Source organism: Protomyctophum bolini, assembly GCF_963924005.1.
Source record: "Protomyctophum bolini genome assembly, chromosome: 14".
Lineage (NCBI taxonomy): Eukaryota > Metazoa > Chordata > Actinopteri > Myctophiformes > Myctophidae > Protomyctophum > Protomyctophum bolini.
In genome coordinates this window covers 38,001,291-38,014,266 of record NC_137875.1, presented here as the reverse complement: position 1 = coordinate 38,014,266, position 12,976 = coordinate 38,001,291, and the positions used below count along the sequence as shown (strand labels likewise).

The 12,976-nt window shown below is 42.4% G+C and overlaps 1 protein-coding gene across 2 annotated transcripts in view; it reads right to left on the bottom strand.

Moving 5' to 3' along the window:
- The window catches only part of sdccag8 (SHH signaling and ciliogenesis regulator sdccag8), a 69,664-nt gene extending 57,844 nt beyond the window's left edge, over positions 1-11,820 (bottom strand). Inside the window, exons 1-12 of one of the 2 annotated variants that reach the window (XM_080782336.1) lie at positions 11,654-11,820; positions 9,702-9,866; positions 8,786-8,871; positions 8,170-8,271; positions 6,710-6,805; positions 6,478-6,540; positions 4,955-5,019; positions 3,603-3,803; positions 2,556-2,694; positions 1,795-1,947; positions 1,332-1,466; positions 663-779 (exon numbers count right to left, since the gene is read on the bottom strand). In XM_080782336.1, the coding sequence (XP_080638462.1) occupies positions 663-779; positions 1,332-1,466; positions 1,795-1,947; positions 2,556-2,694; positions 3,603-3,803; positions 4,955-5,019; positions 6,478-6,540; positions 6,710-6,805; positions 8,170-8,271; positions 8,786-8,871; positions 9,702-9,866; positions 11,654-11,717 (1,386 nt within the window). In that variant the 5' untranslated portion in view covers positions 11,718-11,820. The remainder of the gene's footprint in view (positions 1-662; positions 780-1,331; positions 1,467-1,794; positions 1,948-2,555; positions 2,695-3,602; positions 3,804-4,954; positions 5,020-6,477; positions 6,541-6,709; positions 6,806-8,169; positions 8,272-8,785; positions 8,872-9,701; positions 9,867-11,653) is intronic. The other variant, XM_080782337.1, reaches the window with a different exon arrangement.
- Positions 11,821-12,976: the final 1,156 nt, after the last annotated feature.

The following is a 12,976-nucleotide window of genomic DNA, read 5'->3' as shown; positions in this document are numbered from 1 at the left end:
TGCAGATTGTGGCCCCTAGATGTGTCACGGAGACTACATTTTTTGGGGGGTGTCTGATTATCAAAAAAAGAAAGAAAAAAAAGGTCATTAACAATTTGACATATTATTGCTTATAGCAGCTTTAAGCACACAAAGACATTTGCGGGACATAGAGTCAGATTTGATGCGTCGTTGAAGTTCTGCGTATAACGGCGTCACAGAACCAATATTTTTGTCATACGACCAAATATGCCATAGATAGAGCTTCAAGTGTATTTTTTATGTAAATTGTCTTGTTCTTTGTGTTATGTCAAATGTGTGTAATAATGTGTATATGCGTTCTGCATACTTGGCTGATGGGTCGCAAGACAAATGTCAGTGTGAACTGACAATTACAGTACTGTATCATAATCATATCATTTTGCCGCAGAGGATTTTACCGTGCATAACCCATTTTGGCCGGGAAACCATTTTGGCGTTAGCGTCATGTCGTGCTTTAGCTATTGAAAAACAGCAGATCTACAAGCTCATAGCGCGCCACCGAGTGGCGCGCTACGAGCTTGTAGGTCTGCTATTTTTTTGAAAAAATCAAAGAGCGACTGACATAGAAGACATTTTTTTTAATCTGATCTCAGGTCAGAATGGGATAAGCAATTGGGCTGATCGGAACCAGTGTGACCGACCTGTGCAGCCTGCTCCCTCAGTCGGGCCGTCTTGGTGCCGAGGTCTCGGAGCTCGCGCTCCGCTTCGTCCCTCTTCAGCTGTGCCTGGCTCGCCTGGTAGCGCAGATCTACAAGCGCCTGAGGAAGAAGAGAAAAAGGGCAAGGTTAAATTTAACAAGTGAACATCTTTCACCCCCGTGTTATGTTCATTGAACTCATCATGGGGGGTGTGTGTGTGTGTGTGTGTATGTCAACGTTTGAACGTACCCAAATCCGATTATATCTCTCGGTGTCACGACGTTAATTTGAATTTACAGGGACTACTGATTATATTATCCACACATACGGTGCTGTCAGCATATAAGCATGCGTTACTGTCTTTAAATAAAAAAGGTAAAATATTCTTGAGAGGATCTGTGCTCCTTCTCAAAACGAGTGTGTTTGAAATAATAAAGACTTTGGCGCCCTCATTTGGAATAAAGCAACCATTACAGTCAACGTACAGAATTCAACTTAGAAAGAAGACGGAACTGGAAGAGAGAAGGTGAGTGCAAATGGACATTATTATTATTATTATTATTATTAAATTGTTAAACAACACAGTTTTGTAGAGATAGAGAGAGAGAGAGAGAGAGAGAGAGAACACGCAACACAGGTCACCAGACGGAATCAAACCCAAGAGACACACACCTTGGTGCCGTCTTGTTCCTGATTGGTCAGTTTGCGGAGGGTATCGTCCAGCTGATTGGTCAGTGAGCTCTTGTCCCTGTCTGCTCTGTCTAGTTGTCCTTCCAACTCAGCCACACGCTGGGAAAGACTGCTCACCTGACGCGCGCACAGGCAGGCAGGCACACACACACACACACACACACACACACACACACAGAAAGAAAGAAAGAAAATCGATCAGTCACTAGGTCAGTAAACACACACAAACACATTTGTGTCTTAACAACATGAACCCTAGCAATCCCCGGGGTGAACAAACAAACAGCTCACAACGTGTCACATTGCTAAACGATGAGCTTGTAGATGGGCTATTTTTGGGGCAAAAGTCAACCAAGTATAAGGTTTAAGTGTTCATCGTACTGTGGGTTCTCTCACAAGTAAGACCTAATACATAATGTACACACACACACACACAAAGACTTACAGACTGTGCCAGCTCCTCTTTGTCCTTGCGAGCTGCACCACGGCCTTCCTCTCTGGCCTTTGCCACTCTCTCCTTTAGGGCCTTGGCCTCCCGCTCCATGTGCTCCCTCAGTCGAGCCAGCTCCCTGGACAGCTGCTCACACTGCACCTCCACCTACGCACGCACACACACGCACGCACACACACACACGCGCGCACGCACACACACGAGAACAACTCATACATTACTGCCGCTAAAATAATGAGCCATTTAGTGTCGTGAAGCAGCACTGAATAGAGGACAATATATCAACAGTGTGTGTGTGTGTGTGTGTGTGTGTGTGTGTGTGTGTGTGTGTGTGTGTGTGTGTGTGTTTTGATTGAATGAGTGATTGAAATATTTATTAACAGTTTGCAGAATTACAGTACATTTCGAGCACAAACTCAATGCAAAGACTGTTAGCCGTGAGTGGACGACCCGATAAAGCATTACACTTGTTTACAAGAGGGCCCGCCTCGTTCAATTCATCAAAACATTTAGAGACGTACAAATAGACACTTCTATATAGCCAAAGAACAGAGCAGGAATTCATCAACAAGGGGTGTGTGTGTGTGTGTGTGTGCGCGTGTGCGTGTGCGTGTGCGTGTGCGTGTGTGTGTGCGTGTGCGTGTGCGTGCGTGACAGGCTCACATGTCGCAATGCGATGTGTTGAGCATATAGATCTGTCGTCTTCGCTCTTTTAAAACAAATGTTTGGTCAAAGTCTTTGAAAGTGAGTCTGACCCTGGTCTTCTGCAGCTTGAACTCCTCAGCCATCTCCACAGCCTGTTTGACCTGCATACAGGCTGACCACTCCCTCTGCTGCGCCTCCTGGTGGCTGACCCGCCCCGCGCACAGAGCACCCATCAGCTCGTCGCGCTCCCTTAACAGACAGACGGACGGACGGACGGATTACACAGAACACAACCGTCACACATGCAAACACAGACAGACAGACAGACAGACAGACAAACAGACAGACAGACAGACAGACAGACAAGACGTGAGCCCACAGTACCGGGATTACAAACACACGCCATCAGAAAATATAGCCATTTACCGAAATTGTGCACAATTTACAATTTAAGCAAAGTGCAAATATCAAAGCCAGAACACAGTTGGGACAGGGATACTTCTACATCTGTGGACACAATTGCACGTGTCTTATACCCGTGGGTTCTCGTTGTTTTCAGGACAAACTGAGCTGGGGACCTATACCAACATAATCATATTTGAGCTGGGGGACCGCCAAAACCCGACAAGCACTTGGAATTGTCAGAGTTGAGACATTACATTTTTGTCTTACTCGGCTCCACAGATATTGTGTAAAAATAGAAGATCTACAAGCTCACAATAGCTCGCAACCGGGAGGCGTTGTGAGCTTGTATATTATCTGCTAATTTCACAATTTGTGCCTCTTTTTTTGAGTGGTGCAACCACTCCGAGGAACAGCTTTGTTCCTGTCCGTGTGTTCACCTATGTGTTCACCTATATGTGACTATGAGCATCATATAATGAGTACCAGTAGGGGGCGCTGTTTTCCAGAAACAGAGCGAGAGAGAGAGAGAGAGAGACAGTGCTGCAGTGTTGCCTGCTAATGAGAGAGAGAGGGATAGAGAGAGAGAGAGGAGTTGCACCACTCGGGTCACACGGGTGTGATTTCTATAGTATACCGCAGTTTGTTGATTACTTTAGTAATCGTAGTAGCAGTAAGTCTTCACTGTCCCAACGTCATGTGAGGTTGTGTGTGTGTGTGTGTGTGTGTGTGTGTGTCACGCTCTCTGCACTGACTTGGTGAGCCTCTCGATGGCCTGGATGTGCACGTTGGTGTGTGTCCCGGCCAGGACGGCTTCGTGCTGGGCACACTTCAGACACAGGCCCACCACGCGGGGCGCGCCGCCGGCCTTCGCCGCCTCGGCGGCCTGCGCCTCCCTGCGCCGGAGGCGAGCTTTCGCCTCCTCGCACTCCTTCTGACTGACGGACAACTCCTTCCTGCAGGGGGACAGGAGAGGTATAGTGGAACTTAACCCATTTTGACCTGAGATCAGATTCTAAAAAAAAATCTTCTACATCCTGACAGTTTTCTGAAAAAGCTCTGTTTCTATGTCAGTCGTTCTTCGGTTTTCTTCGATGAGCTTGTAGATCTGCTATTTTTCAATAGCTAAAGCATTACATAACGCTAACACCAAAAGGGGTTCCCGCACAGAATGGGTTTTAAGGGAGGGTAGCGGAAATAGTAGTGTCTTCCATTCCTGAAATGATATTTCACTTGCGACATTGCTTCTAAAACCTCAATGGGAATAACACAGAAAATGTGAGAGCATAAGGCATTTGGTTGACATTGAAAATGTTATAAATAATAGTATAAATCTATCTTTCACTGGATGTATGCATGCCACCGTTGCACAGCATGCAGTATTCCAGATACTGCATATCCTGGTGATCATGGCCTGAATTGGCATTTTATTTACCTTACCACTTCCGTTTTCCAAATGTAGCGAAAACTGAAGATCTACAAGTTCCACATTGCATTGCATGTGCCAGAGCCACGCATGAATGGAATAGTGATTTGTTGACTCTTATTTAACCCATTTAGGCCTGACGTCGAATTAAAAAAAAAAGTTTGCTCTGAAAGAATATATATTCAAAGATTTGAGCCACATTTTCAAGATTTTTCAAAAATAGCAGACCTATAGTAGAAAAAAGAATAGTAGATCTGCTATTTTTCAATAGCTAAATTATAACATAATGTTTAAAACACCAAAAGGGGTTCCCGCCCCAACATGTGTTAGCCACTGAACCATTCAACCTGGCGTTCAGATTTGGGGCATGTAACAAAATTATAGACAACAATTTGTATACATATTTAAACATTTTCTAAAATAGCAAATCTACAAGCTTCTTTTTTTTTCTATAATTTTTATCCCACGATTTTGTAACCCATTTTTCACCCCCATGTCAATTGTCTAATGTGATCCTGGGCTCTACACACCCTCCGCCAACCTAGTCCCCAGATCTACAAGCTTATATTCTAGTTATTAAAAAAAAGAAAAATAAATAATTTTTAAATTGAAGGAGAAACTTTTTTCTGTAGTGGTTCAATCAGTGGAGTGAGTTTTTATAGCTAGAGTGTGAGTGCTGACCTGAGAGATACAACCTGGGACTCCAGTGTTTCAGTCTGTGCCTGATGCATCACTTTCAACTGCTCCTAACACACACACACACACACACACACACACACACACACACACACACACACACACACACACACACACACGATTTATATTATATTTATAGAGCAAATACTATAATGTCAGCGGTGTATACATTTACATTTTTATATTTCATGGAATTATCTAACCAAGAGTTGCATGAACAAGATATTGGAGGCAACTCCTTATTTCCCCCACCCCCAAATTCAGGGGAACGTTCAGATTTCAGGAGGAATTCTTTGCCTTTTGCCATTTTTTCCCCTCATGTGGGCTTAACCCATTGACGCCTGGTGCAACGTATACGTTGTTCTACCCTTGATGCCGGCCGCGCTCTCTGTGTCTCATCAGCTATTGCTATACATGTAGCAACATAACTATTAAAAAAAAAAAAAACATCAGAATTTGAAGGTTTTCAGAAACCTCAGGTCAGGCCCTAGAAGGCGTTCCCAGATTCGGCCTCAGGCATCAATGGGTTAAAGGAGAATTCCATGCTAGAATGCTTTCTTACCTTTCTTTGTAGTTGTTACGTCCCCACCAAAGAGGTCCAGGTGTTTTTTTGTGCAAAAACTCCTTATTGGCTATTTTCCCTACCATAAGCCCTCAATGAATCGCATTGCATTGAATGGGAATTGAATGGGGCTTGTTATGCTAGTTCGCTTATTTCCATCGAAAGAAGTAGTAAAGTGTGCCGCTTGGGATATTACATTATGAAGAGAGGATATATACAAAGAAATTAAAAAATTTAGCGATGGAAATAAGCGAATTAGCACAACACCCCATAGACCCATTCAATTCAATGCAATTCATTTAGGGCTTATGGTAGGGGAAACAGCCAATAAGGAGCTTTTGCACAAAATAACACCTGGACCTCTTTGGTGAGGACGTAACAACTACAAAGAAAGGTAAGAAAGCCTTTTAGTATGGAATTCTCCTTTAAGTAGGGATGCAACAGAAAAATGTAACTACTGGTAATCAGTTTAATAAAAAATAAAGACTTTGTATTTGTTTTGGACCTTAAAGTGCAATTGTGCTGCAACGGTTAAGACTAATCAACTTAGTTGATTATAAAATATAATTTAAAAAACATTTCCCCACGTCAATTAATTATAACATAAACTTGTTACATTAAAACCGATTCTCTATCTTTGGATTAACTGAAAATGCAATCAACGGAATAATCTCTACAAAAATGATGGATAGATGCACGCCTATAGGCCTCGTTCACACGTACCAGACACCAATCAGGCAAATGTTTGGTCGTTTTAATTTTGGGGGGGGGGCCACCACAATGCTTTTCCCCCAATGGGAGTCACATGGTTTGACCAAACATTTGTGTTTGATGAGGGGGCAGAACACCACCAGCAATCAGTGCTAATGAGATTCAAACGGGTCACAAGTGAAAACGAACAGTGGACAGAAGGTCCACATGGACGGAAGGTATGGATGACATGTACCAGTTTATCCTGCCATGTGAGGGCTTCTGTCGGGTTGTGGGCTGTGTTGGTTGTTGGACGCTCCTGAGGAACGCACAAAATAGATCTCATCAACATAAAATCTTAAGCAGACATTTTAGTATTCAACATTACGCGACATACACTGTGGTCATCATCTTTTGTCTCACACACACACACACACACACACACACGCATTCAAAACACTGGCACTTTCTCTTTCGTACACACACACCATTTGGGCCCGTATTGTGTTCTTCAGATCTGATTGTAGCTTCTCATTGTCTACCACCACTACCCGGACGCGCTGCTTCATCCCCTCCAGCTCCTCCTGAACACACACACACACACACACACACACACACACACACACACACACACACACACACACACACACACAGTTAGTCACAGAACAAACTCGATGGCATACTGTATGCATAGAGTTCAGTTTCTACTTTCTACCTACAGCATGACAGAGTAACACAGCATGTGGCTAACAGTTGTAAATCATCTTCTCTCTCTCTCTCTCTCTCTCTCTCTCTCTCTCTCTCACACACACACAATGGTGAGAAGGGAAAGAGATATAGTACATTATTGTGATTACATTATCAAAGTGCACCTAGAGTAGATATTGTTTGGTTACGTGGAGACATATCTTTGGACACTGAACACATCAAAAAATAACTGTGGCACGTTGTCATCACTAGGACAAACGATTGACAATGACAAATGTATCACCCGCCAATGCAAGTTTACAATTAAGAGATGCAAGTGTCCGTTTTTTGCTATGCTAAACTCGCTTTGTGAGTGACAAGAGACCGACTTTTTCTGTAAATGTCAGTTCTGCGTGGAACACATCGCAAAGCATTGCACATTACACGTACTGCAACAACAAGCATTATTACATCCATTTAAAATAGGACAAATTGTAAAACACGGTCGACAAACACAAATGGCCTTTTCTCCTCCACAGCTTGGTGGATAATTCTGCTCTGTAATTATATATTTTTTTAAATGACAAAGTTTACTTTGAACGACTTGGAAACAATATTTGAGATCGGCGCTCTTTGGCCTGCTGTCGCTGTATGCACATTGCACAAGATCACTAATCGGCCTAGTACAGTACTAGGGCAGAGCCATGGACAGTCACTGTACGCAGACACATACAGGAATGAACTCTGACATGAGCATAACACATGCACAGACATGAAAGGGAACACAACACCAGTGTTGTTTTCGTCGACTTAAACTAAGACGAAAAATGTTCGTCGACTACCTTTTTTCACTGACAAAAAACGAATGGAAACTAAATGAAAATTAAGCTACGATGACTAAAACTAAGACTAAATATACTGACAGTTTTCGTAGACTAAAATGTTAGGAAGGGACTAGTGGACAAGAGATCCAGTATAAGTAATTTTACACTTTGGTTGCATGCTGAAAATAGCCGATCTACAAGCTCACAACGCGACGCGTTGTGAGCTTGTAGATCGGCTATTTTCAGCAGGTGTAAAAACACTCATTACGACGGCATCAAGGCCCGCCAAAATATATTTTGACTAAAACTAGACTAACACTAAGACATTCCAGGTGACTAAAATATGACAAAAACTAAATGACGTTTCAGAACCAAAGACTATGACTAAACAGAAATAGAAATTTGCTGCCAAAAAGCACATTGCACAACACACACACCGTGCAGAATTTGACTTGGGCTTCCAGATGTTGGATGTACTCCGACTGGTTGCAAATCATGGGGATCAGGTCCTGAATGGCCACCCCCTCCTCCTGCGTTCTCTGAAAAAAAGTGTGATGATCATCATCATCATCAACATCATAACCTTGATTTAAACTCGGGAGTACAACTGAGGGGCAGGCCCTGATTTTCAATGTAGACGAAATACAAAACACAAGCCTTGAGCGACCCCGCTCAAGGACCCTTGGCGCAACACTGTTTTTTTCAGTGTTCGTTGTGCGATAATAAAGTAGGAATTATTATTCCAGGAGGTCCTTGGCAAAAGTGGTTAATATAGCATCGCAATCATTTTAAGCCACTTTATCCGTTTATATGTTGGCTCTTACAAAAATAGCAGATCTACAAGCTGCTATTTTTGAAATTATTCGAAAAATATATTTTATCATAATATATATATTTATTTAACATAAAGATTCTCTTCTGGGGGGTCCCTGGCAGAAAAGGACCTTACCATGAAAACCTTCGAGAGCCACTGCTCTATCTATGGGACCACCACAGTCAACAACATGTATGTAGGGATTCAGTGGTTTAAATGTTTAGCCTGTAGCGAGGTACCTTAGGCGGAGATTGCTTCTTTGAAGGGGAAAGAGGAGAGTGCGTTTCCTTTCGTTGTTTCTGTAAGAGGCTCCTCAGCTGGTTGACTAACACAGAGATGGAGACACGCACAAGAAAGGAATAATGTCATTATTTATTACTACTGTGTGTGCCGATGGAAATCAACAGGCTTACTATCAGTGGCTGTGTACACTGGAGCCAAATACCCAAACATTTACGAGCTTGTAAATCTACAAATGTTTTACTTATTTATTTAATCTTGAAAGTGTGAGAGCTAACACATGGGGCCCCTTCCTCGCACTAGTAAATAACTTGCAGTTCCAAGCAATTCCAGATTGAATGAGTTTAATCCTGGATCTGAGCATGCTGCTGTAGATTCCCGACGCAGCTGGGTTGTTCAGTATATTTATTATTAGGAGCCATGTGTGGATGCACTACCACGTCTATTATGTTCTGGGTGACCAATGACCATGCCATGTTGTCTTGTCTTGTCTTGTCTTGTCGTACGTTTGTCTTGTTTTTGTTTCAAAACTTGATTCAGGTTATGTGGTTTGTATTAGTGTCGCTTCCATGTTAGCATAGGACTATGCAACTTTTTATTTTATTTTCCCATTTTTATTTTATGCTACCACAATATTTTGTGTATGGACTCACAACATTTTGTTATCTTTTATATGTTTCATATGGGTGTGTCACATATATTGTCATTTGATTTACTGTATACCCTGAATCTTGAATAAACAAAACAGTGGGAAAAAAAAAGAAAGTGTGAGAGCTAATAAGGAGGTATTTGTAGAATTTGGCCCAAGCCCAAGTTGGTGGTCTAGGTCGGACTCTCCAAAAATCGGGATTGGCATAGGGCTCCAAAATCCAGCCTCGGTTGTTTGGCTCTTGTAAAAAAAATCTGACACGACACCTGCTTGGCTCCTCCTCCTCTGGGTCCACGCCGCCTGCTCCTCCTCCTCCTCCTCCTCTCCAGCCAGGAAGGAGAGGGGGCTTCGGACCGCCCCCGTCTCCTCTCCATCGTCGCTCCTCGCCGCCAGGGCACTGCTCAGCTGCTGGATGCTTCGGTTGGCCCGCTCTGAAAGCAAGCCATAACATTATTAACGACGTTATTGTCTCCACCAGCCAAAGTCATGGAGAGTATGTTTTGCATTCCATCCGTCCGTCTGTTACCAGCTAATGTCCGGCACCGTTAAAAGGACCACTTCTCAACATCTCTTCATATTAAAATGTGTCCTCACTAATGTTCATGATAAAACACGACCATTTTTTTTCTACTCAGTCTGTGTCTCATAGGAGGGCTGTGGGCAGTTCAGACACACACGTCCACCAGATTTTTTTTTTAACAAGATTTGTTGTGAAACTAATTTTTATTATCGTGAGAACGATGGCTTCCATTATCGCATCGCAACTTTTCAGGAAAAGAAAGCCTGCGGTTTCTATTAGCTTGGATTCCCCATCGATGATGTCACTGGTGGACGGGTTTCTGAACTGCCCACAGCCCTCCTATGAGACACATACATGAACCTCTGCCCCAGATTTTCCAGAATGGCCTGTTATAGCGCCACCATGAGGCAGCTTTTCACCTTTGTTTTTTACCTATAACTGCACCCATCTGCGTGAAACGACGTTGCATGCACACTCCCTAGAGGCCAAGGACAAACCTTTGACCTGCATTTTTCACATCTGCCTTTTATAGCGCCACCAGTAGGCAGACTTTTGTAAAACACATTTATTACATTTATTACTCAGATTCTGTCCAAAAACCCCTCAAATCGTTACACAGTATCTCTATAGTCATGTGCTCAAGACGGATCTGTCCAATATTATTTCATATTACATCCAAATTGGCTAACATTGGCTTTCAAAGTTTGCAGGATTGGCCCCGTTTTGAACAAAAAGCCTCAAATCATGAACCCAGCGTGCAATTTACGTGAAATCTTTCACGCACTTTCCTGCTAGGCTGAGGAATATATCCCACCCTTTTCACATTGACCTGTTATAGCGCCACCAACAGGTGGATCTTTGCAAAACACATTTTTGGAACAAAATGCCTCAAATCATCCAATTGCCATCAAAGGCATGAGAAGAAATGGCATCCTTTCACATTGGCCTATTATAGCGCCACCAGGAGGCCACAACCTGTCCTGGTGGAGACTTGTGGGGCACTTTTAGGACATGTTATCAGGAGTTGTCAGGACAATGTTATGAGGACAAAAGAGAGATATGCATTTTGAGCGAATTTCTTCACCATTACATCGATGAAAATAAACTTTTTTTTCCACTCTCTCCCTTTGATTTCTCACTATAACTATAATTAGATAATGTCCCAAGTGGTCCATCCTTAATTTATTGGTATAAAGAGGGTCAGCAGCAGTTGGTGAATGGTATACATTATAGCCTACTGTATGAGAGAGAGAGAGAGAGAGATATAGAGAGAGAGAGAGAGAGAGAGAGAGAGAGAGAGAGGATAAGACTAGAGGCTACATATAAAAAGGTAATTTGTGAGTGTGACTGTGTGAGCTGTCCATTGCTTCATGTTGCTCGATCATTCAATTTAAAAGGCACAAGTCAGTGATTCAAACTTAAACGAAATGGTTAGGCCAGAACACCAAACCGTTTTAAATAATAGAGAATGTATTCCAAATACTTGGAATACATGAAATGTACTGTATTTATGTAATTGAAATGTACGGTATGTTGTATTTTATCATTATTTTCTAGAGTGCAATTAGCCCCTCTCGGAACCCTCCGTAAAGCTTTTCTGAAATTTGGATGACGCTTTGCTCTGGGTCAAAAAAATGTCAGAAACTTCAGTAGCATTGGGTTCTGCTTGTAGGGCTAGAGTGCAATGTGAACGTGTACCTCTCAGTGTCTTCTGGTAAACAGCCAGTTGCTCCTCATCCTCATCAGAGTCCAATGGTTTCATTGAAGACTTTTTATATTACAGCGGGACTAACTCGAGCCAACTAGTTATGTACGCACAGCAACTACTAGCTAACAAGCAACAGCAACAAACATCATGCAGGACTTTCTCAACGGCTATCTTTGCATGGAAGGTGTGTTTGATTCTCCAATCGGGTGTCCCGAGAACGTATTCTCCCTCTGTATACGAACGACTTGTCTGACGGCTCTGAGACGTAAAACGAGCACACACACCAATCAGCCATGACATGATTTCTCACTTCCGTAAACACAAGCAGCTGGCATCCGGGAGATTTGTAGTAGTAGTAGTTTCTGTTTCCATTCACGTAGCATGTCTGCCCCCGTGTGGTGAAGATGGTGTACTGCGAATTGAGTAAAGTATCACTCAGCAGTGGTTCTTCAAACGTTTTGAATTAATATTAGTTCAAGGATAACTCTGAGAGTGTACAAAATGTAGACATTTTGTGGAAAAAAATGTAGACTCTGAGAGTGTACATTTGTACACTCTCAGAGTTACAGACCTGTAATGGGGCCATTTGGAAGAACCCCTCAAGTAACTGCATGTGACTGGATTCCTTGGCCTCACTTTGAGAACCATGCACTGACTCAGAGCAGAGGCATTGATAACAGACGGTCAAATGAGTGTCGAGGAAAGAGAGCTAAAAGTAACCATAATAATCTAGCAGGAAGTATAGGAACACTGGAACAGTGCTGCCAGTGTGCGAGTGCCAGGGATTTTTCTCAGACTGAGTGTGTTCTATTGGTGCAATTCCAAAGCAGCAGTGCCTGTGTTGTTGGTGACTCACTTCGAACATTTAGCAAGCCAGATTAAAATTATAAATCATATAATAATGACATAGAGCCTACATTGGTAAATGCCAATGATCAGTATTGATTATGTTGTCAAAGAGACGTACTGAATCCAAGTTAGATTTGGGAGGGGGGGGAAATGTTTTCTTCTTTCTAACACTTTCTGGGTAATCCTGCCTTTACACATGAATCATGAAGGTTTGGTGGTTGATAGATGTTTGCATTGCAATTGGACTACATGCCTCATATGAGTCATACATGTATTGATTGATTGAAGTATTTATATATGTAATATATATATATAATTTAGTCCCTTGTTTGTGCCGAATCTGGGTGTACAATACTGTTTCATTGTTGTTTATGTTTGTTTTCTACTTTGGCCTGTATAGGCTTATTTTCCATTTCTCTTAACATAATTAAGCCACATGAGTCATATACAGTAGTAGACACACA